This window comes from Capsicum annuum, chromosome 1 (assembly GCF_002878395.1).
Source record: "Capsicum annuum cultivar UCD-10X-F1 chromosome 1, UCD10Xv1.1, whole genome shotgun sequence".
NCBI lineage: Eukaryota > Viridiplantae > Streptophyta > Magnoliopsida > Solanales > Solanaceae > Capsicum > Capsicum annuum.
In genome coordinates this window covers 58,307,298-58,334,993 of record NC_061111.1, presented here as the reverse complement: position 1 = coordinate 58,334,993, position 27,696 = coordinate 58,307,298, and the positions used below count along the sequence as shown (strand labels likewise).

At 33.6% G+C, this 27,696-nt stretch overlaps 1 protein-coding gene across 2 annotated transcripts; it reads right to left on the bottom strand.

The window, feature by feature from the left end:
- LOC107875252 (non-specific phospholipase C2) lies at window positions 1-23,787 on the bottom strand. 2 transcript variants are annotated; one of them, XM_016721888.2, is made up of 5 exons: window positions 23,232-23,779; window positions 21,621-21,951; window positions 8,413-8,736; window positions 1,421-1,600; window positions 1-478 (listed from the first exon to the last, which is right to left on the bottom strand). In XM_016721888.2, exons 1-5 carry the CDS (start codon window positions 23,646-23,648, stop codon window positions 174-176), a joined length of 1,557 nt encoding a protein of 518 aa, XP_016577374.2. In that variant the 5' UTR covers window positions 23,649-23,779; the 3' UTR covers window positions 1-173. The 2 variants fall into 2 exon arrangements, with proteins under 2 accessions (XP_016577374.2, XP_047251367.1); XM_047395411.1 differs by lacking the exon at window positions 1,421-1,600 and having other exon boundaries at window positions 23,232-23,787.
- Window positions 23,788-27,696: the final 3,909 nt, after the last annotated feature.

Here is a 27,696-nt window from a genome sequence, read left to right as displayed (position 1 = left end):
TTTGAGTTTATGAATAAAATATTCTCCATCGGATACTTTGAACACTTGTAATTGTAACAAGAGTGACATAGTGCAACTTTTGTGACATATAATTATATCATAACATGTTATCAACATCACCATATTTGAGTATTGATATATTTGTACATTGTCTTTGATTCCGTATATATTTATTAAGGGTGCAAATTAGTCGATGATCTTGTAGTAAGAGAAGGTCTCATTTGCACAATCTGTTCTTCATCAACACCAATTTTCTTGGCAGCAACTCCAGCTTCAAAGAAGCGTTTTACAGCGTCTTCCATATAAGCTTTCCCTTGTCTTACATTCATGCCTTTGCCTATTTTTTCTGGATAGCTTGTTAAGAGATGATCTCCTTTTAGAACCGCGGCGAGTTGAACTAGTTCTTGCTGGAATTCGCTTATGTTTGCATCTTCATTTGCTTCTCTTTTTTTGATCTTTGTTGGACTTGGAAGTTTTTCTGTGGAAAATTTCAAAGAGAGTACACGAAGTTAGATTACATAATGTTTGAGGAACAAAGAAGAGAGAAAAGAACATAGGCAATCAATAGTACTATAGTACTCTTTCTGTTTCAATTTATGTCATCTTAAATATGCTATTGAAGGCTATAGAATTTTTGAAACGTATAATCAGTAAAGATGAGAAGAGTAAATTTAAATATAAAAATATTATTCTTTTTGAATCAGACTAAAAAAAAAGTTTGTAACATAAATTAAAATGCAAGAGGTAGTTGATAAGAAGTGGCTCGAATGAAACATATGTACATGGTTTACTTGTTTTTGTTGGAAATAGCTATTGGTCAGTTCCACCCATAATACTCATTACCTTGACATCCTAAACCCTATCTGTAACATATAAATACACCCTTATTGGGTGTTGAAAAATATGTGTTAAAAGAGTTCACAACAAAACGTTTTGCATCTTCTAGAAGATATTCAGATTATGGACAAATGGAATCTATTCAATTTTGGAGAATCTTCGATAATCAATGTAATATAAGTCATGGTTGTGCAGATTTGCTTTTGGTAAGAAGCAGCATGTAAATCTCTTAAACTTGTATTTTCATTCACATACTAAGCCTTGATAAACCCGTAGGAAATATGTACACAATATTACTCATAAATAAATTATCATAAGAGGTAAATTCATTATCATAAGAGGTAAATTCAGTATTTTAAATTTATAAGCGCAAAGTACTATCTTGCGCTTGTATGACTTCACAATAAGTCTTAGATTCAATATAATTCGATAAGGTTCGAATCTCTAACATGATCTTAAACAACACTACTAAACAAAATATTTAACTTGTACAAAAACAATAATATATCAATATTATTGTTATTATTATTTTGAAATTAAATGTCAAAGAAACGTTCAAGCATTTAAAGTTGAAATGACTAACCAGGAGAGTCAGTTCTGGGCTCCTTCCTAATTTGTAAAATGTGTTCAAAAGTGCCGGCCCATGCATCCCTTTTAGTAAGAAAAGGTGATGGCAAATCAAAGATCTTCTTCACCGTTGCCGGAATAGATGAATGTTCATATTCGGAAGTCGGAAATGGAGAGCCATTAGGACCATGAACAACTGCAAAAAGAAAAAAAAAAGTTTTTATATTTTTAAATTAGTTTTTAGGTGTGACATAGCAAGATAATTTGATGCACAAAATATCTTATATTATTTGAATCTAGAGAAGGGTGACACCGAAGAAAACTTATTTGTGTTGGTTTTAAGGTGTGACAAAAAGTCTTATTAATTATTTGGGTTGGTTTTATGTGTGACGTAAGTCAAAGAAATAATTTGTGTTGGTTTTTATGTCATATATGTCAGAGATATTTTATGTGTGCCTATTTTTCCCAACAAACAATGATAAGAATTAGTACAAAGCAACTAGTAATTGATATGTAATGGATAGGCTTCTTAGATAGATTAGATTCTTATTAGATCTAAATTATGTAAAAATTGTGTAAGTAGTGATGTATTAGGAGATTAATTCTCCTCAACCTTTGACGCCTAGTTCCAATAGGATTCTACGTGTTTGGTCGTTGTATATATTGATGGTTGATGTACGTATGTTAACAACGAATGAAGAGCTCTTTCATGGTATCAAAGTCTTTTGTGGTTTAACAACCTTCTTCCTTTCCATTTAAAAGAAACAAAAAAAAACTTTGAGAAATCGAAACTAAATGGGAGATAAAACCACAGAGCTCTTCTTCCTTGGCAACTTCAGTTGTTTCAACTAATGCCATGGGAAATTATTATCCTCCGCCTAAACTTGCTCACCAGTCGCCTGTGAAACTCACATCAACAATTTTTTTTGCTTTGGAAGACACAATTTCTTCCGATGATCTGCGGTTGTGGCCTTAGCCATTATATTGATGGTAGCGAACTTGTACCATCGCGCGTTTTGGATGGTGATGCACCAAATCCTGCATATCAGGTTTGGGTTCGTCAAGATCAACTCGTGTTGAGTTGGATAGTCGCTTCAGTTTCAGAAACTATTCTCCCTCAATTGGTTAGAGCAGAAACGGCTCGTGTTACTTGGAATAAACTTGTGGCAGTTATGCTATTGGGTCCGAACCATTGATTCGAGAACTTAAGCCACAATTACACAACTTGCGTCGTGATAATACTACTATTGAAAGTTATGTTCAAAGGGCGAAAACGATTGCTGATAAGTTGGTTGCCTTGCAGCACCCAGTTACTGACGATAACTTGGTGGAGTTTGTTCTTGCCGGATTAGGACCTGCCTATCGCCCCTTCACAAGGTCGCTTGAATCACGTCTTGAGGACGTCACTTTTGATGCACTTTATGATATGTTATTGAATAAAGAAAGACAATTAAAACGTGAGGATGCTACTACTGTTATTGCCCCAACAGCACAATACACACAAAGTTCAATCTCTACACCTTGTGGGCGCGGTAGAGGGAGTACTAATCGAGGTAGGGAAATTTTCAGCAACCTCAGAGTCGTAATTATGCCACTACAAATCATTCTAGGACTCCACCACCTTCCACTGATTTCTCTGTAATTGTTGTCATAATTGTGAAAGAAAAGGTCACATTGCACGTGTTTGTCCTTCACCTAGACCTACGAATGGAAATCGGGTATTTGGACGCCCCTCTTCAAATCTAGCAAGTACGACTTCCCAATCGGCACCGCATTGGTTGATGGATAGTGGCACCACGCATCATCTAACATCTGATCTTGACAACCTTGCAATTCACTCGGAATATCATGGTCCTGAAGAAGTTACCCTAGGTAATGGCTCTAAATTGCCCATCTCACATATTGGTAAAGGATCTGTCTTTATTTTCGATAAGTCGTATGCCTTGACAATCTTCTTCATGTTTCCACTGCTACCCAAAATGTATCATCTATCAGTTCTTTTACTAATTCTAACCAAGTTTCAATTGATTTTTTTCCTAACTACTTTTTGATAAAGGACTTGGCAACGAGGGAAGTTCTTCACAAAGGCCCGAATGATGGAGGTTTATATTCCCTTCCACTAATGAAGTCAGTTTCTTCACCAGCTTCATATGCTGCTTCACTTGGTGTTTGGCATGCGCGTTTGGCTCATGTGTCCTATCCTACAGTTCGTCGGACTTTTCCTTTTAGTAGTGGTTCTTCTAGTTTATGTCCAACTTGTGCCGTTAGCAAGAGTCATAAAATTCCTTTTGTTGAGTCTAGTTTTCAGTCCACAAGCCCTTTAGATTTAATTTGTTCAGATGTCTGGGGTCCAGCACCTGTTATTTCAAATAATGGATATAAATATTACGTCATTTTCTTTGATTATAATAGCAAATATACCTGGATTTATTTTCTTAAATTCAAGTCTGAAGTTCTTTTTGTTTTATTCAATTTCAAAAAACTATGGAAAAATACTTTGGACGTCCAATTAAGAGCTTTCAAGCAGATTGGGGGTGAGTATCAAGACATTAACTTCATATCTACGAGACAATGGTATCACACAACGTTCTTCTTGTCCTTATACTCCGAAACAAAAATGGTCGTGTTGAACGCAAACATCGGCATATTGTTGAGACGGGTCGTGCCTTATTAACACATGCTAGTATCCCTTCAAAATTTTGGACAAATGCTTTTGATACAGCTGTTTATATCATTAATAGATTCCCGACTCCCCGTCTGAATAATCAGTCCCCCTTTTGTGTCCTATTTAATTTTGATCCCGATTACTCCTATTGCGTGTATTTGGTTGTCTTTGCTTTCCGTGGCTTCGCCCTTATATGAAAGATAAATTATCTCCTCGTTCTAAGAGGTGTGTGTTTCTGGGGTATAGTAAAATTCACAAAGGTTATAAGTGCTTTGATCCTATTTTCTATAAATTTTTTGTCTCACGTCATGTTGTTTCTGATGAAACAGTTTTCCCTTTTGCTGCTCAGGACGATGCTATGATGCCTGCTACATCCACCAATGTTGTCCCGCTTAATGTCCAGCTACCGTCGTCACTTTCGCAGCCAGTTGTGCCTATTTCTTTCTTATTAAACTCATCTGGTCCATATCCTGCAACAGCCAGTACCGCCCTACGGGATAATTCATCCTCCACCTCTGCAATGCAATGCTCTAAACAGTGTCTAGCAGCAACATCTGATCAGTCCCCTGTATAACTGACTGCTATGCCTACCAATACATCTTCTCTATCTTTGGAGATCCCCTCAAATACATTGCCTACTGAAGGTGGAAACCAAGTGGCTGATTTTGAACAATCTGCTCCTTCAAGCGATGTGCGTCATCCTAATGGATTGTCATGCTATTCTAAGTCACATCTAATGACTACTAGATAAAAAACAGGTTCACTGAAACCAAAGCATCCCACATCTTACTTAGCTATTTCCTCTCATGTTATTGAGCCTTCTTGTTACTCTCAAGCGACAAAGTATGAACATTGGCTTAGGGCGATGCAAGAGGAGTACAATGCTCTCATTCAAAATGGAACTTGGCGGTTAGTTCCACCTTCTCCGTGTCAAAATATTATTGGGAGAAAATGGGTCTTTAAAACAAAGGTTAAGCCTGATGGGTCCATTGATCATTACAAGGCTCGGCTCGTCGGTAAAGGGTATCATTAAAGACCAGGTGTGGACTATGTTGATGCTTTTAGTCCTGTAGTGAAACCTGCCACCATTCTCCTTCTTCTTTCCTTAGTTGTCTTAAACAACTGGTATATTACTCAATTGGATATCTCTAATGCCTTTCTTCACGGTACTCTTGATGAAGTAGTGTACATGTCTCAACCTCCTAGGTTTGTTGATCCCGATCGTCCGAAACATGTTTGCCTGCTCAAGTGTTCTCTTTATGGGCTTAAACAAGCTCCGCGTATGTGGAATAAATGCCTAACGGATACCTTGATTTGTTATGGCTTTACTGGCTCAAAAACTGATTGTTTGTTATTTTATTTTTCCTCCAACAGTGATAAATTCTTTTGCCTGGTGTATGTCGATGAACTTTTTATTTTGGGATCTAATTCGTCTCTTGTTGGTTCTCTTATTACTTGCTTAAAATCACAATTCTCAATGAGAGACCTTGGTCGCCTCTCTTATTTTTTGGGGATTGAAGCATCATGGACTCCTACTGGTTTGCATCTGTCGCAACATCGATATGCTACTAATTTGTTGTGGAAAGCACAAATGGATGGCTGCAATCATATTTCTACACCTGCAGCACCTTCCTCTAAACTTTCAAGTTTTGAAGGATCTCCATTCCATGATGAAACTTTGTATCGCAGCACTGTAGGAAACCTTCAATATTTAAGCTTCACTCGCCCTGATATAGCATTTGCGGTGAATAAGGTTTTCCAATTTATGCATAGTCCGAAAAAGTCCCATTGGGTTGTTGTAAAACGCATTTTGCGATATATACAGTCCACTTCCTCCCATTGTTTGTTCTTTGCTCGCCAAAATACCAAGCTTCTACATGGTTATAGTGATACGGACTGGGGTAGTTCAATGGATATGGTCATAAGTCGACTACTGATTTTGCAATCTTTCTTGGTTCTCATTTAATATCTTGGGCTTCCAAAAAGCAGCCAGTCGTTGCACGTTCTAGTACTGAGGCAGAGTATCGTGCACTTGCTACTGCTGCGTCGGGGCTAACTTGGTTGGAATTCTTACTTCGTGAGATTGGGTGCGTTGACACTACAACTCCTATACTTTGGTGTGATAACTTAAGTGCAACTTATTTAACGGCTAATCCTATTTTCCATTCTCGAACCAAATATATGGAGATTGACTTTCATTTCATCCGTGAAAAGGTGAAGGATAAGTCTTTGGTTGTTCGCTATCTCGACACTCACGATCAAGTTGTAGATGTCCTCACGAAAGGTCTCCCAAAAGTATGATTTCAGCATTTCAGGGACAAGTTGACAGTGTTTGCTTCCCCCGTTCAACTTGCAGGGGAGTGTAACGGATAGGCTTCTTAGATAGATTAGATTCCTATTAGATCTAAACTATGTAAAGATTGTGTAAGTAGTGATGTATTAGGAGACTAATTCTCCTCAACCTTTGACGCCTAGTTCCTGTAGGATTCTACGTGTTTGATCGTTGTATATATTGATGATTGATGTACGTATGTTAACAGCGAATGGAGAGCTCTTTCACATATCAATGACAATTATAAAGCACAACCAAATTTTCCTACAACAATAGTTAAGGTGTATTTTTTTGTGCAATCAATATTTCATATTATAGTATATATTTTCTAACAACATTTTGTTATAACAACCGTTAGGATGAATGATATTTTCATAAATAAAGTTGATTGTATTAATTCATATCTCCATTAAGATATACGTAAAAAAAAAGGAAGAAAAGGACATTAAAAAGTTTGATTGGAGATGAAAAATAAAATAATTCAAGGCAAAAGTAACACTGTTGACCTCTCCCTTGTGTTAAAAGGGATCATTTTTGCACGCATCTTTTTCTAAAAAGTTAACTCATCTCTGTGTCTTCACATGTTAACATCGCATGAGAGGTGGGATGTAGGGGCACATTAACTTTGAATTTAAAAGCATTTCACACACCATTAATTAAAGTTTTATCTTTTTTGGGTTTAAACCCCGTTAATTAAAGTTATGAAGTGAGCAACCACAAGTGATGCATGACTTGTTGACACATAGATAAAGCATTCATTTGTTGACAAAAAACAGTTCCATTGTCGAGTATATAACTCCATAAATTAGAGGTGCTGTGAGATGAATAAGTTATTTTATTCTTAGAGATTTTAAATTTAAATATAGAACTATAGAAATTCTTAATAAATATTTTTTTTAATTAATTTTTAAACTTTAGATATGACATGATTAATTAAAAAAAAATAAAAATTGACCCACTCTTTGTGCTTATATGTGAAAACGTCTATGTTCTCTATACTCAATTCCACAAGCAATTCTACATCTATCTATTTGAGGGATTCTATAATCCAACACTATAAAAAAAAATTACATATTAAATCGTGTAAAAGAAAACTATAAGTGAGATAGATTAATAATATGAGAAAGATTATTTACTTAAGTTAAAATTTTCAATTATTAGAAGTATTTAGATGTTGGATAGATGTAAATGGGAACAAGTGACTTCAAAGATCATAAAAGTACGGCGGTTGTGCACTTTTTGACCAATTATCTCTTCTTTTAGTGGAAATTAATTCAATCTAGTGGTTGTGTAGTTTAGTGCTAAAATTTATCCTGATGCAATCTGATCTAAAAGTTCAAAATTATCAGAAGTCTTCATGTGTATTATTAGAATTTTGAAAGAAAGCACTCTCAATCAGTGTTTTAAAATGTAGGTCCCCTGTTACAGATTGCAGATATCCCCTTAACCTAGTGGAGATGTATAAAACTGATTCAGATATTCTATTATAACTAAACTAGTAATTAAAAAGCAACAAATTAGTATTTATAAATGTGGCTTAATGGTCAATAAAGTAGATTAAAAATCACGAGATTTCAAGTTTAAATTTCAGCATAAATAAAAAAGTAAGGTAAATTCTTATCATCTATCATAATTTTACAAGAAAAATTATCTGATATATATTGTTAGATGAAGGTGACATACATAAAATAGTCGTGATACATGACAATTGACCTGAACACCACTATTATAACTAAAACAACTGCATCTTTTGTTGGTCGAAGATGGCAAACATTTCTTGAAATTAATTGAGATGCACGAAAACTAATCCGAACATCATATTATAGCTAAAAAGGTGATTTCTTCCTATGTATGAATATTTAGTGGATAAAATTATCTGATATCTATCGTTGGCTAGAAATTACATATACCCCCTCGTGAAATTAATCTAAGGTAAAAAACATGAGTCCAAACACCGCAATTATAACTAAAAATGCAACAGATTAATATATGGAGTCAAAAGTAAATGTACCTGTGCCTTTTTCAATCCAAGGAGAGATCATAATGGTAGGAACTCTAACACCCAATCTATCAAACTTGAAATCGAACGGTTCAGGTCCAACAATTCCATCAGGGCTAGGGACCCCACTGACAGGTGTAGGGACATGATCAAAGAACCCACCATGCTCATCATACGTAATCACAAAAAGGGTTTGGTTCCACTGTGGGCTAGCCCTAAGAGTTTCGTACACCTCCTTTACAAACATCTGGCCTTGATACACATCGTGAGATGGGTGATCATCGTTAGCCGGTTGTAACTTTGAGTCCATGTATCGCTGCTCCACCACAACATATCCTGGTAAAATAATATGGGAGTCATGTTAATTAGCTCATTTAACTATTATCCTATCGTTGTCAAGAAAAAAAAAAATATCCTATCAATTTATGTGATATAATTAAAATTTCAAGCATCAATGATTTTTTTATATATCTTTTAAATATTTTAGGTGTTCTTTGATAATTAATCTCTGTTGAGAATAAAGAAAAAAGTGTCACAAGATACAAGTGTGTAGATATTTATTTTGTTGTTTTATTAATTAGCTTTATGTTTTTATTATTTAGCTTCTTGCATAAGATACATGTATATATATACATTGGTTCACACATAATAAATATCATCAAGAAAATTTCTCAAAGTTGGTTCTAACTTTTCTACATGGTATCAAAGCAATAATTTTCAGATCAGATCAGATTCAACACCAATTTTCTCCTTTCTCAATCTCAAACATGGCGGAGCAAATAGCTACTGCTTCAATGACTAATACTGCTAGCGCCATCACCATGGATCCAAATCATTCTAATTGTTAACACCTAATTTTTGCCCTCCATAACTAAGTTTAATTCGAAGTTTCTTCAATTTTTAAATAAAATTACAACATTTATTTTATCTGAATAAAGGATTTACAAAGTATTTATTTGGGTAAATTGCTCATTTTAAGTAGCGATTATATATTATCGTGTTCAATTATACAAAATTTTATAATTTTGTTACTTAAAAATTTATTTTACAAAATATCGAATTTTAGTCAAGGCTTATCTTGAAAATAAATTTAAATGATTAAAATCTAGATTTAAATATAATTTGCTCTAGAAAATAATTTATTTGGATAAAATTTATTTAATTTTATCAAATCAAGAAGATCAAGATTAAACAATGTATTAATTCATATCGAATCTCGATTAAATTTAATTAATTTATTAAATTTGACCATAATTGAAATCAAGTTGATCAAAATTGTAATGAAATTGATATCCAATTTGGTTAAGATTTAAGTACAATTGGCTACAAAATTAATTTTATTAGGCCATTTTTTAAATTATCAAATTTCTACCCCTATTTATTGTACATTGGGCCACATAAAACTATCAGCAGTCCATGTTAACCACACCAGCCCACCAATTAATTAATCCAACCCGGCCCAATTTCTCTGCTTCAACAAACAACAACAATATGCGCACAAGAACACAAAAATCAGTGTACAAAAAACATCAGCAACTCTCAATCCAAATTCAACATCAACGTCCACAACCTGATTCCAACCAGCTCCGACCCGACAAAACCCGTCGTTTTTTCTCTCCCTCACTTCTATCGTACTCCTCACGTGAGTAGCATGCGGTTTCGTACCATGGGAAGTCCGAGAATCCTCTAGAAGATGTGTAGGTATCCCCTCAACAGATGAATTCCGCAAATCTCGGTAACAATGGTACGATTTCGTACATATTTGGTGGATTTTCATTGGATGTGAGAGAGAATTTGTTTTTCCCCAATTCTATTGGTCCACCCATTTTTTACCCCTCGAAATAAATCCAAAGAGGGGAATTTTCGAATTTGAAATTCAAAATTTTCTCTTTTCGAAATCCCCAATTTATCCCTGTACGCCTGTATATATATATCTCAACGGTGAGAAGTTTTTTGGGATTCAAATTTTTGGGGTCTGGAAAAGAGGATTTTGGATTCGAAAAATCAAGGGGTTAGAAATCGGGGATTCAGAAAAAGCTAAGGGATTGCTTTTTTTTTTTCTCTGTGGTTCAAAATTTGGGGGGTTGAAAAATTGGTCGAGAAAGCTAGGGCAAGGAATTTTTCTCTTGGGTCTGAAGAGAGAAGAGGGAAAAATCTCTTTAGGTTGGAAATTCTTGGTTTAGAAATTTTAATGTGAAAAAAAAATCTTCTTGAGAAAAGCTAAGTTCGAAAACTAGGGGAAAAGTTTCGGAAGAAAAGAAACATAGCATATTTTAGTATAAGTTCTTTGGTCGACGATAGCTCGGAGCTTTTCAGAGGCGAGGCGTTGAACTTTTCGGTGGTGGTGGATTCCAATGCCAGCTCGTAGCCCTGTTTTGATGCTCCCGAACAGGTAGTATCCTTTTTGTCTCTATTAAAATCCGCTATGATGTCGTTTCATTTTCTCTGCACCTACCTGCATCAAGAGTCTTTTTTTTCTTTTACAGTGAAACATTGCCTGCTAGTGTTCTCATATGATTAGGGGAGAGGTCGATCGTCCATCTCCTGTTCGTACATTGTACAAAATATTGTTGTTATCGTTGTTGTTTTATTTTCTTTTTTTTCTGACTGGTTCCATGCTCATCCTATCTTTTTTTTACGGTTATGTATTTATAATGCTAAATTTAAAACAAATATGTTCCCCTATTTTCCATCATTGACTGCAGATTTGCTCAAATTGATAATGGATAATAAGATAGGATCCGACTTTGACTTTTTTCTTGTTCTCTTTTATCCTAGGACATACGTATTGATTAATGAATCTTTAAAAAATGAGCGACAATTTGGTTTGCTCATAAGCTTCCAGATTCAAAGTTTTCGACCATCTACCTATGTGTGAATGCATCTAGTTTCTAGAACGTATAAGTAAGGACGCATTCTTTCTTGACTTCTTCCAAAGGTGTAATTGTTACAAGTATCTTTGCTCGTATAAATTCACCTCCCTAGTTATGAAAAGCATTAGTATGAATGCCTTCTTTGACAAACATTACCTTTGGGATTGTTTAGTTCATTCTCTATTGCGTGTTCTCCTTGGTATTGAAATAGGAAAGTTATGAATGATGTAATAGTACATATATTCTATAATTGTGTTTACATAACAATTGCTTGCAACTTTGAAAGTACTCAAAATGGTCTCATTGGGAAGAAATTGGATATTTTTATCTATTTATTTAATTGTCTCCATATGGCAGCTGGCATAAGCTAATCTGAACGTGTTATCACATTTCAATTACTTCCTCTCCTCTGCTTATTTGCTGACATTTTAGGTGTCTAATTCCTATCCTTACTATACCAAATTTTGATGTAACTTTAAGATAATGTAGCTTGATATAGCAAGAATTTGATGTATCTGCTATCTCTGATTTCGTGAGTCGCCATTCCTTTTCTTTTTGTGTGTGGATATATCTTGTAGAATCATATAATTATCATGACTTATATATATATTAATCCTTTGCATCGTTTTCTTTGCATGAACCCGCTTGGGAGTCCAAATGGACTCTTTTCCTTTGCATCGTTTTCTTTGCATGAACCCGCTTGGGAGTCCAAATGGACTCTTTCCCTTTGCATTTCATAATGGGCCATTGTGGCCCATCTCATTGAGTCAGCCCAAAGGAAAATCCAAAAATGATTTCATGGCATACAGATTCGAGGAGTCGAAAGAAGAAGAAAATGGGGTGAAAGCCCCATCTTTAAAGCAGCGAAGGGGACTTGAAAGTCTCATTGTTTTGTTTATTTATCCATTGTCTTTATTATTTATTTATTTATACTTTATTTATTTATTCATTCATTTGGGCCTCGAAGCCAAAGTTGTACTTAATACAAGCCAAAGGCTCGAAAACTAAACTAGGACAGGTGAAATGGGTCGAAAATTCAATTAGACTAGGACAAGTCTTATTGACTTGGGCCCAAGCCTAAATCCCTTACTTCCTCCCCTTCCCCATCTTCTTTATGCTTGTTTGTATTATGTGATTTGCAAACCTAGTTAATTCCTTAGTCAAGTCGCTAAAAAACTAGTTTTGTATAAACACCAAAATATTTCTAAAATTGCTTTCTTTTCAAAAATAAACACTCCTTTTAAAGTTAGTCAAAGATGATTTTCAAACAGTTTGAATAACCGCAAGTTGGCGGACATTTTAGGTGCCTAACACCTTTTTAAAACATTAATAGGAACCGCTTACTGAGAATCTTCAAAACTTGAACGATTTTCTATTTTGGATCGTTTGAAGTAACTCTCTAAAGATTTTTTAATTTCTTTTCAAAATTAAGAGGCGGTTCTCTTCAAAAAGTCAAAATTTTTGCAAAACACTAATCATCTTCATGCTTCTGATAACCTTGGTATGACACTAGTAAATACACCTTTTGATGGCAAGGGATATCTGGGTTGGAAGAGGTCAGTCCTAATTGCTCTGTTAGCAAAGAACAAATTTGGATTTAGCACGGGTTCTCACCCATGCCCAACATCAGATTCAACAGATTTTCAAGCATGGAATAGGTATAATGACATGGTCACATCCTGAATCTTGAATTCACTCTGTAAGGACATAATTAACAGTGTAATTTATTTCAAAACTATACAAAAGCTTTGGACCAGCTTTGAGCACAGGTTTGGTCAGTCCAATGGTGCTAAGCTTTATCATCTACAAAAGGAGCTCAATAGCTTAAATCAAGGAACAAATAGCATAGTAGAATACTTCACTAGACTCAAAAAATTATGGAATGAACTAGATTCTCTTAATTTTAATATTCAGTGTAGTTGCGTATGTATGTTTGAAGGTAAGCTCAAACTAAAGAAATCCTTAAGAGGATAAAAGGTTGATACAGTTTATCATGGGTTTTAATGATACCTATTCTCCAGCTAGAAGCAACATTCTCATGATCAACCCATTACCTAACATCAATCTTGCTTATTCTTTGATTTTGCAAGATGAGAACCAAAGGGAATCTTATTTCAACCTTGTGAGTTCTGCAGATTTATTAGCCTTCATGACAAGAAATATTAACAATCAGAAGGCAGGGAAATAGACACAAGTTTATACCATCAGCTCCCCATAGATCTAGGAGTTTTTATCCCAAATCTGGACCTCCTCAAGTTCAGCAGCATAGGTTCACCAAACAGCTTTCAAATCTCAAAGAAAAAAAGGGAAAATACAACCTAAATGTCTCTTGTGATTATTGTGGAAAGCAAGCACATCTAGAAGTAGATTGTTACATACTGATAGGCTTTCCTGAGAATTTTCAGTTCATAAATAATAGGGGTTCTCAAAATCAGATAAGGGGGAATAATGCTATGATGAAAGATGCAATGCAAAAACAAGCCATTGAATCTGAGATATCTTTCGGTAAGGAACAATATTCTCAATTTGTTCAGACGTTCAAACAGATGAAGATGGAGGGAGGTTCAAATTTAGGGATTGACATTAATGCTAATTCTGTAGTTGGTACAATTTCTAAGCATCTTGGTTCATGTTTTTCTGTCCTAAACTCTAGCACCTGGATCATAGCTTCAGGTGCATCAGAACACATATGTTTCAATTCATCTTCCTTTGCTTTCATAACTTATCTTCAATTCCTTTAACTATCAATTTTCCTAATTGTCAAACCATTTCAGTTACTCAAATAGGTACAGTAGCCATATTTTCTGATTTGATTCTAGAAAATGTGTTATGTGTTCCTAGTTTCAAGTATAATCTTATGTGTAACACCCTGTATTTAAGTATGTGTATTGGCGTATTCAAGTACGTGTAGTGGTCTTATTTATATGGAATTAATTTTTTTTATTTTATTTATTCTAGAATTTACCCGTCGATGGTTCTATGCGAAGGTTATTGAATACGCTTTCCAACGATATAAAGATTTCCAAAAATGGATAGGTTTTGGATATAATCGAGCACGTTCGAAACTATAAAACGGTGGTCGGGATATTTGGGAATAGTAAATGTGCAGAAAAATTTTCTGCACACAAACTACTGAGGCCAGCTGAATTTTTGGGTCAACTTCGAACGATCATAATTCCCTTAATATAATGATCTGGGAGAACTGCAACCTATGAAAAGAAAGATCTTTGAGTCTTCTTTTCAATGCAATTGGTTTCATCTAAATCCAATGTCTGAGTAAGGAGTTATACTCGTTTTACTTCAGCCTATCAAAACAGATTTTTAGGGTCAACTTCAAACGACCATAACTCCTTGTACAGGACGAACTGGGTGGCCTACTTTATATGAAATGAAAGCCCTTTGAATTATCCTTCCAACAATACTAATTTCACCCAAATTCGATATCGGAGCAAAGAGTTATGGTCGATCTACTTTAGCTTATCAAAACAGTCCACCAAAGGACAGATTTGACATCATTTAAATTTTAAAGGCATTTTGGTCATTTTCTTTTATATTATGGACGGGAATATGTGTATATATACATGTATATGAGTTCAAAAACTCATTTTCATCATCAATCATTGAGGAAGAACAAAGTCTAGCCAAATTTGACCTTTAAATTACTTTTGATTCAACCGTAGAAATTCTAAAGTCCGATAACTACGTTTGTCATCTCACGAGCTTCGAACGACACCTATTATTTGTGCAAACAGGATTGCATAATCAAGAGGTGAATTCTAAGGTATGAATATTATTTGTCTTTGTTCTTTTCCATATGTATATGTGTGATAGAGGATTATATGTATTGGTTGTTATTGAAAGGTGATGGAAATAGGGTTATGGACTATTTTGCATGGTTTGATTGTATTGAATTGTGGAAGGTGGATATGGTAATTGAGTTATGGAAGGTGGATATAGTAATTGAGTTATGGAAGGTGGATATGGTGATATACTATTGAATTGATAATTATTTATGTCTATGGCTCAATTTGGTGTAATGGATTGGTTGGAAGGATAAATGAATCCAAACTTGATATTGGAGAATGTTGTATGAATATGCATGGCATATGAATGTAATTGGAGTATAAAAGGGTTAAAGTAACACCCTTTATGGTGTAATTAAGGCTTACTACTTAACCACTAGTTTGGTGAATTCAAATAATTGAATTGTGACGTTTGGTTGCTAATACTAGATTGCTATATATGTTCATTGTAGATAAGTAATCCGAAAAGACGGGAAGTCCATTTGGGACTAGTATTGAAGGTTGACAGTCAGGTATGTAAAGCATACTCTATACCATATCTTTGGCATGAAAGTGAACAATTGTTCTATTAAGAGAATTTTCAAAGTTATTCAGTAACATGTGATCCATAATGATTTTGTATGATGTCCTACGTTACTAATGAACTTGTTTCTACCCTACAAGATGTCAAGACATTCCAATACTTACTTGTTTTCCAAATCTTACATGTTTATTGCACTAATGAATGTCAGATGGTATCCGGTTATTCAAACAAGATCCATGTGCTATTAATGACTCCAAAACGTTTCATTGATATACCAATAAGTTCCTACTTCATTGTTATGGCATTGATGACTCCAAAATACTTCATTGATGTGCCAATGAGTTCTTACTTCATTGTTATTGGATTGATGGTCTATTTATATGTCTCTTATTAATGTATCATTGTTTCAAAGTACCAAAAATGCGGTGGCAATCGAAATAACAATCTCAAAGATTAATTGAACTAAGTGATGGAAGTTCTCTCTTATCGGGTGGTATCCCAGGGGCATAAGTCTATCATGGGTCGATCCCTATTTATGTGTTTATGGGTGGTATCCCAGGGGCATAAGCCTATCATGGGTCGATCCCAGTTAATATGTATTGGAGACAGCCTAATGGTCACAATACAGTACAGTAATGATTAAAAGATGATAAGAACGAAGGTAAAGTGATTGAATAAATACAATGTACAGGTTGTCACAAGTTCTAGTAAGTGTGGTCCACTCCTATTACAATTTATTCACCTGTTTCTGATTTCTATTGAGCTCCTATATCATATGTGATTATCTACAACTTTACATACTCAGTACATATTTCGTACTGACATACCTCATGAGGGACCTGCATTTTATGCTGTAGACACAGGTACCTCAGCTCATACACCACACAAGTAGGAGCTAGGATATCCAGTTGCTTTTGGTGAGCTCCAGTTTGCTTCAGGGATTTCCGTGTCATAACCAGTCACTTTTGATATTGTATAAAAGTTAGTTATATGGCGGGGTATGTCCCGACCTTAGTTAAACTCTTGTATTGTCTAGAGGCTTTGTAGACCTAATGTACAGTCAAGGTGGTGTTTTGTTAATAGACATGATGGCTCAAACGGCCAAGTATTGTATATACATATATATGTGTGTTCGAGCTTATACAGGTGATTATTTCCTTTTATATGCAACATCATGATGTCCGAATTTCGGGTTGTCGTAAAGGTATGCATAGGAAGTATAAGGTTATGAGCTGGTTCTCTCGGGCCTCCTCGGTTACGGGTGCCAGTCTGCCCCAATAAGATTTGAGGCGTGACATTATGTCTATCCACAAGTTGTGTAAACAGTTTTTTTGCACCTTGTATTTCACTCTGACAAACTGTGTGATGCAGGGCCCTTCCATGAGGAGGCCTCAAGTTTTTGGTGAAGCACAAGAAGGTTTTTATCTACTCAAGCCTAATGCCAAGGAGTCATTCTCTAGTTTCAGCAAGAATACTTGTAGGAAGATTGTTACTAATCCTAGTAGTTCTTCGGTTTCTGTTTCTAATAAAGATAGTATTGTTTCCTCTCTCATTTGTACTAATGCAGCTTCTAATGTAAGACGTTGGCATATTAGATTGGGGCATTTGCCTTTTTCATCAATGAAGAATGTCAGTTTCCTTTCTTTTCCATCTACTTCTGAGTGTTTTTGTGATATTTGTCCTAAATCTAGACAATCTAGACCTTCTTTCCGCATTAGTCAAATTTCAACAACTTCTATATTTGACCTTATTCACATTGATACTTGGGGACCCTACAAGGTAGATACTTACAATGGATATAGATACTTTCTTACTATAGTGGATGATTACAGTAGAGGGACTTGGACTTATCTGTTGAGAACCAAAAGTAATGCCTTTCCTGTATTGCAATATTTTCTGATATGGTTGAGAGATAATTTGATGTTAAGGTAAAGAAAATAAGGTCAGATAATGCCCTGGAGTTAGGAAAGAGCTTGATTGCAACTAATTATTTCAACGCTCAAAGGATTGTACATCAAACATCCTGTGTGGCTACCCCTCAACAAAATGGAGTTGTTGAGAGGAAGCACAGGCACTTGCTTGAAACGGCAAGGGCTCTTTTATTTCAATCTCAGGTTTCCTTAAGATATTGGGGAGAGTGTATCCTCACTGCTACTTTTCTTATTAACAGGATGCCTTCAAGAGTCCTTCATGGAAAAACTCTCTATCATAGATTGTTTGGTAAGGCACCTAATTATAGTTCATTAAGGTATTTTGGATACTTGTGCTATGCTAGCACTTTGTCACATGGGAGAGGGAAGTTTGAACCAAGAGCACAAGATTGTATCTTTCTAGGTTATCCCATTAATCGAAAGGGTTTTAAACTCTTAGAGTTGAATACACAGAAAATAATTGTCACTAGAGATTTCCAGTTCTATGCGAACATTTTTCCTTTTACAAAGAATCCCATATCACCTCCACCTACTTTTTCTGTACCAGACCATGAATCTGTTTCTTTCACTGATGGCACACTCCTTTTCAAACACAAATTCTACAAACCACACTTTTCCACTTTCACATACACTACCAGCTTCAGATTCTTCACATTCACAATCAACCCCATCTTCTCCACTAGAAAATCTACCTACAACTAGTACACCACTTGTTAGAAGATCGGACAGAACTAATAAAAGTGTACGTCCAGTCCACTTACAAGATTATTTCTGTAACAATATATTTTTTAGCCCAATTACTGAGTCTTGTTTTGCATCTTCTGTTGCACCAAATTTTATTTCTTTTGCTGGACTCTCTTTATCAAATCAACTCATTCTTGAATCAGTGTCTACAATCAAAGAACCAACTAGTTATCACCAGGCATCTACTAATCTAGATTGGTGCAGTGCTATAGATGATGAACTAGCATCTCTACAGTCCAACCACACTTGGGATGTGGTTCCACTTCTACCGGGAAGAAAGGCTTTACCTTGCAAATAGGTTTACAAGGTAAAGCATCATGCAGATGGATCACTTAAGGGGCTAAAAGCTAGGCTGGTCATAAGGGGGGACATCCAAAAGGAAGGCGTAGATTTCAATGAAACCTTCTCCCCCGTAGTCAAAATGACTACAATTCGATGTATTTTGTTTGTGGCTGCTAAAAGGCATTGGGATATTTCTTAATTTGATGTTAAAAATACTTTCTTGCAAGGAGATTTGCAAGAAGAAGTGTATATGAATTTTCCACCCGGTTTGTCTTCTCCTGATCCTAATTTAGTGTGCAAACTCAACAAGTTACTTTATGGTCTGAGACAAGCTTCTAGGTAATAGTATGCCAAACTTGCAGGTGCTCTTAATTTCAAAGGTTACAGTGTTTCTCTCAACGACTACTCTCTATTTTTCAAAAAAGACTAGTTCTTTGATATCTATTGTGGTTGTATACGTCGATGATATCCTCATTACAGGTAGTGACACCAAAGAGATCGAGTGTCTAAAATAGTTTCTACATTCCGAATTCAAAATCAAAGACCTAGGACTTCTACATTACTTTCTGGGAATGAAAATTTTAAGGGAAGACCATGGAATTATCATCAGTCAAAGGAAATATAACTTTGATTTTCTTCAAGAGTTTGACATTTCTCATTTGCATCCTGTATCATCTCCGATGGATCCTTCTTGTAAACTTTCTGAATCATCAGGAACACCTATGTCAGATTCTTCTGTTTACAGGCATTTGATTGGCAAGCTAAGTTATTTAACTCATACCAGGCTAGATATATGCTATGCAGTATTAACATTAAGTCAATTTATGCAAACTCCCTGCGATATACATTTCACAGCAGCTTTAAGGGTTCTGCGTTACCTGAAAGGACATTCTTGTCGAGGGATTTTCTTATCTATCTCTCCATCTTTCTCCTTCAATGCATTTTGTGATGTGGATTGAGCGTCTTGCCCAAATTCTCATCGATCGATCAGTAGGTTTTTCATCTCCATGGAAGGTTCTCCCATCTCCTGGAAATCCAAGAAGCAAGAATCTGTCTCTTTCATCCGCTGAAGCGGAATATCGATCGATGAGATAATTAGTTGTGAAGCTCACTTGGTTAACTCGCTTACTATCTGATCTATTAGTTCCACCGGCTTTGCCAATACCCATTCGTTCTGACAGTCAAGCAGCGATTCATATCGCTAGAAATCCCGTATTCCACGAACGCACAAAACATGTGGAGCTAGATTGTCATTTCGTCCGGCAACAATTTTTTTTTGGGCTCATTTCTCTTCATTATCTCCCTTCAAAGGATCAACTTGCCGACATATTCACAAAATTCTTTTCTGGACCATCGTACTACCGCTTTCTTGCCAAGATGGGATTCACTTCGATCCCCTCCATCTTGAGAGGGGATGTTGAGAATAAAGAAAAAATATCAAGACAAGATACAAGTGTTTAGATATTTCTTTTGTTGTTTTATTAATTAGCTTTGTGTTTTTATTATTTAGCTTCTTGCACAAGATACATGTGTTTTTATTATTTAGTTTCTTGCATAAGATACATGTATATATATACATTGGTTCACACATAATAAAGATCATCAAGAAAATTTCCCAAAGTTGGTTCTAATTTTTCTACAATCCCAAAATTAGTTATTCCAAAAATAGTTATTTCACAATATATATGGAATAACTTATCTCATCACTATGGTGACAGGATAAATAATTCTGATACTAACTAATACCTCACATCAAATATAGAATAAAATAGTCTTTTATTATTATTTCATAGTTATTTATCCTTATACTCACGCCAAACGACCCCTTAAAGTTAATTGTTATGATTTGTCATTCTTTTTCTGTAATTTTTAAATATATAAATTTTATTTATAAATTTACTATCAAATTTTAAAATTTTCAATTGTGTCTGGTATGTCTCTACTCTGGGATTAGCAACGGGATGGGATAGTCTGCTATGGATCTACCGTCCTTTTGTAATGTTTACTTAGTAGTTAATAAAATTATTAATTGTCAAAAAAAATATATATATGAGAAAAATTGCACATCATATAATTTTTAAATATAAAATTTAATTATAAAACATTAATATTAAGTCCCAACAATCAGTAAGTGTCACAAAGAGGGGGGAGGGGGAGTTGAGATATTTTGATAAAATAAAAATTTTTTTTACAAAAAGTTAAAAATCGATTAAAGAAAACAAAAAGGGAGATGCTGACACCTCCAGTTTTTTAACTTTTTGAATTAATTTTTTTTTTTTAAATTTGATCAAGATATTTATTTTTTATTCTTTATATTTTTCTTTAATTCTAATAATACTCCAATTTTACTGCCCTTAAACATATTGTTTTTCTTTCTTTTTCTCTTTATCGTTTTTCTCCGTCTCTTCCTTCCAGTTTCCTCGTCATCTTTCTCCGATGTTTTTGAATTATTGCAATTAAAAATTATATATAATTTAATTTATTAACATCTTTAAGGACATTTAAATCATTTTAACAACAAAAGAAATACTTATCAACACTAATTTACTAAATATATCAATAATTTTTTCCAATTTCAATACTTTTATTCAAACACTTATCTATTTAATTTATAAATACTTATTTCAACCTTCAAGCACATAAACTAAAAAAAATATTTATATTCAAACAAGCTCTTAGCATTATTACTTTTGAAAGTGAGGTCATAAGGACGAAACTTTCCTGCATACTTGCGCTTTCTTAATAAATTCAAATTAAAACCGAATCGCCGGAATATTCTAAAATTTATTCCAACATCGGGCAGTTCTTGAAGATCGTTCTCTGTAAATAACCTTTGGCTAATAGCGATGTGATGTTTGAGGTGGCGTCGTGGACATATTTCCAATTTTTGATAATCAAATTATGTGTCTTTTTATATCTTATAATTATAATTTTTTTCGTATAATTTTTTTATTACACATATTTTATAATATTTTTTCGTGTTTGAATATAAGTATTTCAAATTCAAAATATTAATTAAGTTGATTCTCGAAAAATAAAAAATTGACAAATTTGACATGCATACCTGGTAACTTTCCTGATCTGGCATCATTTTTGAATGTGATATCATAAGGATGAAACTTTCCTACATACTTGAGCTTTCTCAAATTCAAGTAAAACAGAGTCGCAGGAATATTCTGATAGTATATTCCAAAATCTATTCCGGCATCATCTAAGTTCTCAAAGATCGTTCTCTGTGGATAACCTTTTGCTAATAGCGATGCAATGTTTGATGTAGCACCGTGAGATGTGGCTGAGTGAACGTAGAGACGATTGGGTTGAGTCGATGCGGGCACCGACGCAAACCATCGGTCGAATACCGCAAATTCCGATACTAGTGTTTTGTATACAGCCACCTGAAAGAAAAAAAATGCATGCAATAAATAACTAAATAGATAATTATATGTAAATTTTTTACAAATATTAAGTACAATAATAATTGATTATATTAAATGGTAATTAAGCTATTACGCTCTATTAAGTTAACTTCACTATTACACTTTGTCTAATTGGTTGTCACATATTATTTCATATATAATGTATTGTAGTATCGAGTTATATTGTCTTATATTGTACTACTATTATTTAGATGAACTATATAGTTGGATAGATTATATTATTTTCCATCGTTTCATAATGCCACCCATCGTCCAAGAAAAATAAAGTATAGGGGTAAAGCTAATTAAAAGGTAGAGAGAATGATAGCGACTCGATCACACCCAAATTGATCATTATATAAAATATTTTTTTATCGTTATAAATTCATCACGAATTTACATAACAATCAAAACAAATATTGTTATGCGAAAATGTCTGGTACATTATTAGTGAAAGAAAAAGTTAAAATTCACTAAACAACTGTCATCTTTTATTATTAATTATCAACTCAATAAAAAACTCAATAATATAAGGTTAACTGTAACAAACACAACTGTCTAGTACATATTTGGCAGCTACTCATTCTAGAGTATCATACACAAGCATATTATTCAAACTCAATAGAGAGAGAAACACAAACGTCATAATCCTAAAGAATGTTTTCACATATCTAACATTATTCTCCGGATTATACTGATTTATTTATGAAATTCTAAAAATATTTATGCCAAATTATTAAGAAATAATTAAAAAGCTATTCGTATCGGTTAAACAAAAAAGTGGATCACTTTTAGTGGTTGATTAAAATAAATATGTTTTTATTTTTCTAAAAAAAAATTGGCTTAAAATTTTTTTCATGTCAGTCATATCTCCCGTAAATATCACTTGAATTGATTCTTTATGTGTGTTGTACCAATAGTCGAGTAAATTTTTTGTTACGAAATAAAACTGAATGACTTTCTGAGATAAGTACGATTAATTGAGTGACTATTATATTACAAAATAAAATTGAATAAGTTTTATAAATAAAAATTATTAATTGAGTGGTCATATAAAAAATTAACTGATGAATTACGAATAAATAGCAGATATTTTAAAGATTATGGGATTAAGAACAGAAGAGTGATAGTAGTGGATAGTGGTATACGAGTAGATTTGAGCCCAGAATATGAAGTCGTTTATTACAGAAATTATTTTTTACATTCAAAGTAAAAATTTTAAACAGATACCAAATACCGAAGTCCGAACAGAAACTTACCATATCGGGTTGGAAACCATTCATGACCTGATCAGGCATATTAGAATCCATAGAAAGAGCTTGTTGAACAAATCCATTCATTGCTGGTTTTCTTGTACTATCATTTGACCCAAATATTTGCTCTCTTATTGCTTGAAATGAATGTCCCGGATCTGGATCAACATAATGTGACCCGTCCCTGAAGAAAATCTTTCGGGAATTCAGGTCACTCGTTGAAATCGGGTTGGATTCTGATCCGTCTACCCCATTGATTTTCGGGTTCAACTTCTTCATCCATCCTAACATGTGGTCGAATGACCTGTTCTCCATTACTAGAACCACCACCGTCTTTATTGGGCTGCTAGAGTCAGCAGCAACCCAATTATGGTGGTGGTTCACTATTAGAATTAGAAAAACTAATGGAGTTGTGGATGACATTGTGAGTGTGATGTTGTTTGGGTTGGGGGTGGGGGGTATCAAAGACAGTAATGTGGTCTCGTGAAGCTGAATTTTATAGAGCACCTGTGGGGAGCGGAGTGGAGTGGGGGATGGTGGGATTTGGACAGTTACACGTTTGTATGTATTTGTTTTCTTGCTTTGTTAGCTGGGAAACACAAATATCTTATTTAATGTAGTCACTAAATAGTGTGATTTGAGTAGATACAATAAGATTTTATTTTTAATTAGAGTTTTTAAGTTTGTGTGAGACTGTCTATATTATGTAGGACACATATATTTGTTTATTTAATTTTATAAAATTTATGCATATTTAAAATTGAAAGACGTGTAAGTGTCGATGGAGACTATATTAACGTACATACTTATGTTTTATGCCTTTTTTAAGTTCAAATTTAAAAATGAAGAAACTTTCCATCGTGGAGGATTTTTTCTTTATCACTTCAAATCAAATCTTATGTAGGCAAAATTATAATTAATTGAATTGCATGGCGTAAAGAATTGGATTTTGAGTTTGTTTCTAGTTCAAAAGTTAGTTCATGAGCCAAAAAGATCACCGCACATGAATTTTCATTCGGCGTGAGTAAACCAAAAATGACAAAATAAAACCCTCATCTTCTTTACTACTAAATGATTTTTCCCAGTAAAGATTAATGGTACGTTATGGACATAGTGGTAAAGTATAAAAAAGAAGATAAAATTAGGCCAGCGTGGAAGGGCATTTATGGCTTGGTGATAATAATTAGTTTTTCGGCAAAGGATGGGGATGCATTTAAATGTGACATTTTTATTAATTATCTTTCTTGTCAAATTCAATAAATGTCATATTATAATTCAAGTTAAATATTATATTTATTCATTTATTGAGTTAAGACTTTATATTTTAAATACATAATGAAATTAAAAATATTTTTTTCTTTTTGATTTCCCAAGATATTCCCATAGACGGCAGCCGTAAGACTAATTCTTCGTTCGTCGGTCAAGAAATTAAAAATATTTAAATTAATCTTAAGATAATGTTTGCATTTAAAATTTAAAATATTTGTCATTTATACAAAGTACCCTAGTAGATTTTACTGTAATATTTTTCTAAAAGAGGATTTATCCTTGAATTCAAATTTATGTTTTTTTTATCCCAATATTAAGAATTAGGTGATTGAATCACTACAAATACCATAAAATACTACAAATATAAAATCAAGGGAAAAGGGTCAAATTTATTTTTCTACTTTGATAGGCTAAATATACCCTTCTTCATATTTTGAAGTTAAATTTATACTCATTGTTATATTTTGGTGTCAAATTTATCTTTTTACTTTTAAAAATTGAATATATCCTTTATCATATTTTGGATCAAATTTATCCTCGATGTCATATTTTGGGGTCATATTTATTGTCGTTGTTAAGAAATTTTTCACATGTGTCCTTCCTTTAATAGAAAAGCTCAAATCAACATTAAATGACCTATTTTTTAAAAATAAAATACACTTTAATCTAATTCGTCCGATCCAACTCGAGACAAAAAAGGTCACAAGCAAATATAACCCCTTTACTCTCAGTTTTATTGGTCGAACTTTCTTAACGAAAAAATATACTTCTTTCTCAGCATCCAATAACATTGATAGGTTGTTTACAAATGAACAAAAAGTAGAATGAAATAGGTTAACGCAGAAGCATGGAACTAGAGAAAATGTCTATTATAAACTCTGCTTTTATTCAGTTATGTTCAAATTTTAAAATTTTAGTATTTAATTTTATGTGTATCTAGATTCTAGAATCAACGTAAGTTGTCTGAGCAAATGACATAATGAAAATTTAGTAGATTCAAATTGCATATAAAGACATAAGAGTGAAGAGATATCACGGTTGGAACATTGGAAAGACCTTTTAACTCAATCATTCAGAAAAATATCCAGTGGATCTAATCTGTTATATTTGATAGCTAAATGTCATTTTTTATGAGCTCTACACTGATGCAAATCTATGAACTGAGGGAGATATATGTTATTTGTATTTGCACTGGTGCAGATTTATTTTTCATGAGTTATGCACAAATAAATATTCAGAAGCTTAATCTCGTTGAAAAAATTTGAGCAACAGAACTAAAAGGGAATATTTATTTGTATCTTTTTTGTGGCTCGACTCGGGTCAGACGAATTAGATTAGAGTCTGTTTTATTTTTTAAAAAAAATGACATTTAACATTAATTTGAACTTTTCTATTTAAGGAATGGTACATGTAAAAAGTTTCTTAACAATGAGGGTAAATTTTATCCCAAAGTATGACATCAAGGATAAATTTAACTCTAAAATATGATGAAGGATATATTTAGCCAATTTTTCAAAGTAGAGGGATATATTTGGTCCCAAAGTATGACAACAAGGGTAAATTTGACCCCGAAATATGATGAACGGTATATTTAGCCAATTTTTCAAAGTAGAGGAATAAATTTTACCCTCTTCCCTAAAATCAAACTAATCATTAAAAAAAAATGTGATGCAACGAATGTGGCTGATCCTCTCTTAATCTAAAGTATCAAATTCAAGTCTTGGGTATGAAAAGATCCTTGACGGAAAATTTTTCCCCTGAATGGATCATATGCAATGAAAAAATCAATTAATTAAGATTCGAATACAAATATCAAACACTAAATAAAAACCCAACATAAAAAAAAATTAAAAAAAAATCATGCAAGTAATTAAAAGATTCAGCTTTCCAGTTTAAACAACCACATGCGATAGCAACTGCAATCCAATAAAATTAGCATTTATCCTTTTGCAGTGTACATGATGTCATTCTTTTTTTTGGCGGGAGATGGGGGTTAATATAATGTTATGTGACATCACGGAGTAGTATTTTGCACGTTTTGAACGTCTGGATAACAAATAAAATAGGATAAAAAGGAGGAATACATCGTTAGACTTTTCAATTTGGCATTTTTTTCATTTTCTTACCTTAAATGGACGTAGTTTACTTTAAGCACCTTAACTAACGTATAGGTATGTCATTTTGATGTTTTTTTGCACAATCAACAATAATATATAATGTGCGTGTATTACATGCATCGATAACATGTAAAATAACAAATAATACGATGACATTTATCATTTTTCTCCAAAATAAATTTTACATAATTAATTTATTTTTTTAAAAAAATTCAATTAATAAATGACCCCCACCCCCAAGATCATCTTCTCCAACCTAGCCCACCCACAAAATTTTAATTCCCCCCCCCCCCCCCCCCCCCCACCTCATCCACCCCAAATCCAAAATCAGCTTTTCTAATACCTCACCTCCAAGTTATTGTCTTTGTAATGCCCCTTTCTCCTCCCCCTCAATCATCTTCTCCAATACTCCACCCCCCAAAAGTGTCTTCTCCAACCCTTCTCCTAAATCTCTAAATCCCTCAATTTCAATTTTGTAAAATTTGTAGTTGTTGTTCTTTGTGTAAATCTCTTCGGAATCTATTTTAAGAGCATTTAACACTTTGTTTGGATCAGGGACGACTCAAGTTCGTTGGTGGCCTAAAGTCAAAAATGAATAGGAGGCCTTAATTTTTTTTTAAGAAAATAAATATTTTCTTAATTTAAAGTCTATTTTTCTAACTTTTTAAAATGCAAAGTTGCTAATATATCTCTTTCAAAATATTTTGAGATGTAAAATTATTTCTTTTTTTTTATATATATAAAATACACCAAAAATGTTCTCTAATCTTATAGGATTAAACATGTTTAAAAAAAAAAAAATTGAAACTAATAGTATAAAATATTTTCTTAAATAAATCCTATAGTAATTTTATTATTGCTAAGAAAATGAGGCTCCTCAAATTTAGGGGCCTAAAGGCGGGTGTCTAATTCTTTAAAGCATGGAGCCGCTTCTGGTTTGGATGGTGATTTGTCATGATTTAATAATGTACGGTACTATATGACATGGTATGGTACGGTACAGTATAGTACAATACAATGTTTGGATAGACTGTATTGTTCACTGTTATTTGATGAGAGTTTTATTATTTGGTTTGATAGTATGG

Coding starts and splice junctions, on each gene's coding strand:
- LOC107875252 (XM_016721888.2), bottom strand. CDS start 23,648: ATGTCATCCACAACTCCATTAGTTTTTCTAATTCTAATAGTGAACCAC. Junction 21,952..23,231: donor ATGGTTTCCAACCCGATATG/GTAAGTTTCTGT, acceptor TTTTTCTTTCAG/GTGGCTGTATACAAAACACT. Junction 479..1,420: donor GCCCAGAACTGACTCTCCTG/GTTAGTCATTTC, acceptor AATTTTCCACAG/AAAAACTTCCAAGTCCAACA.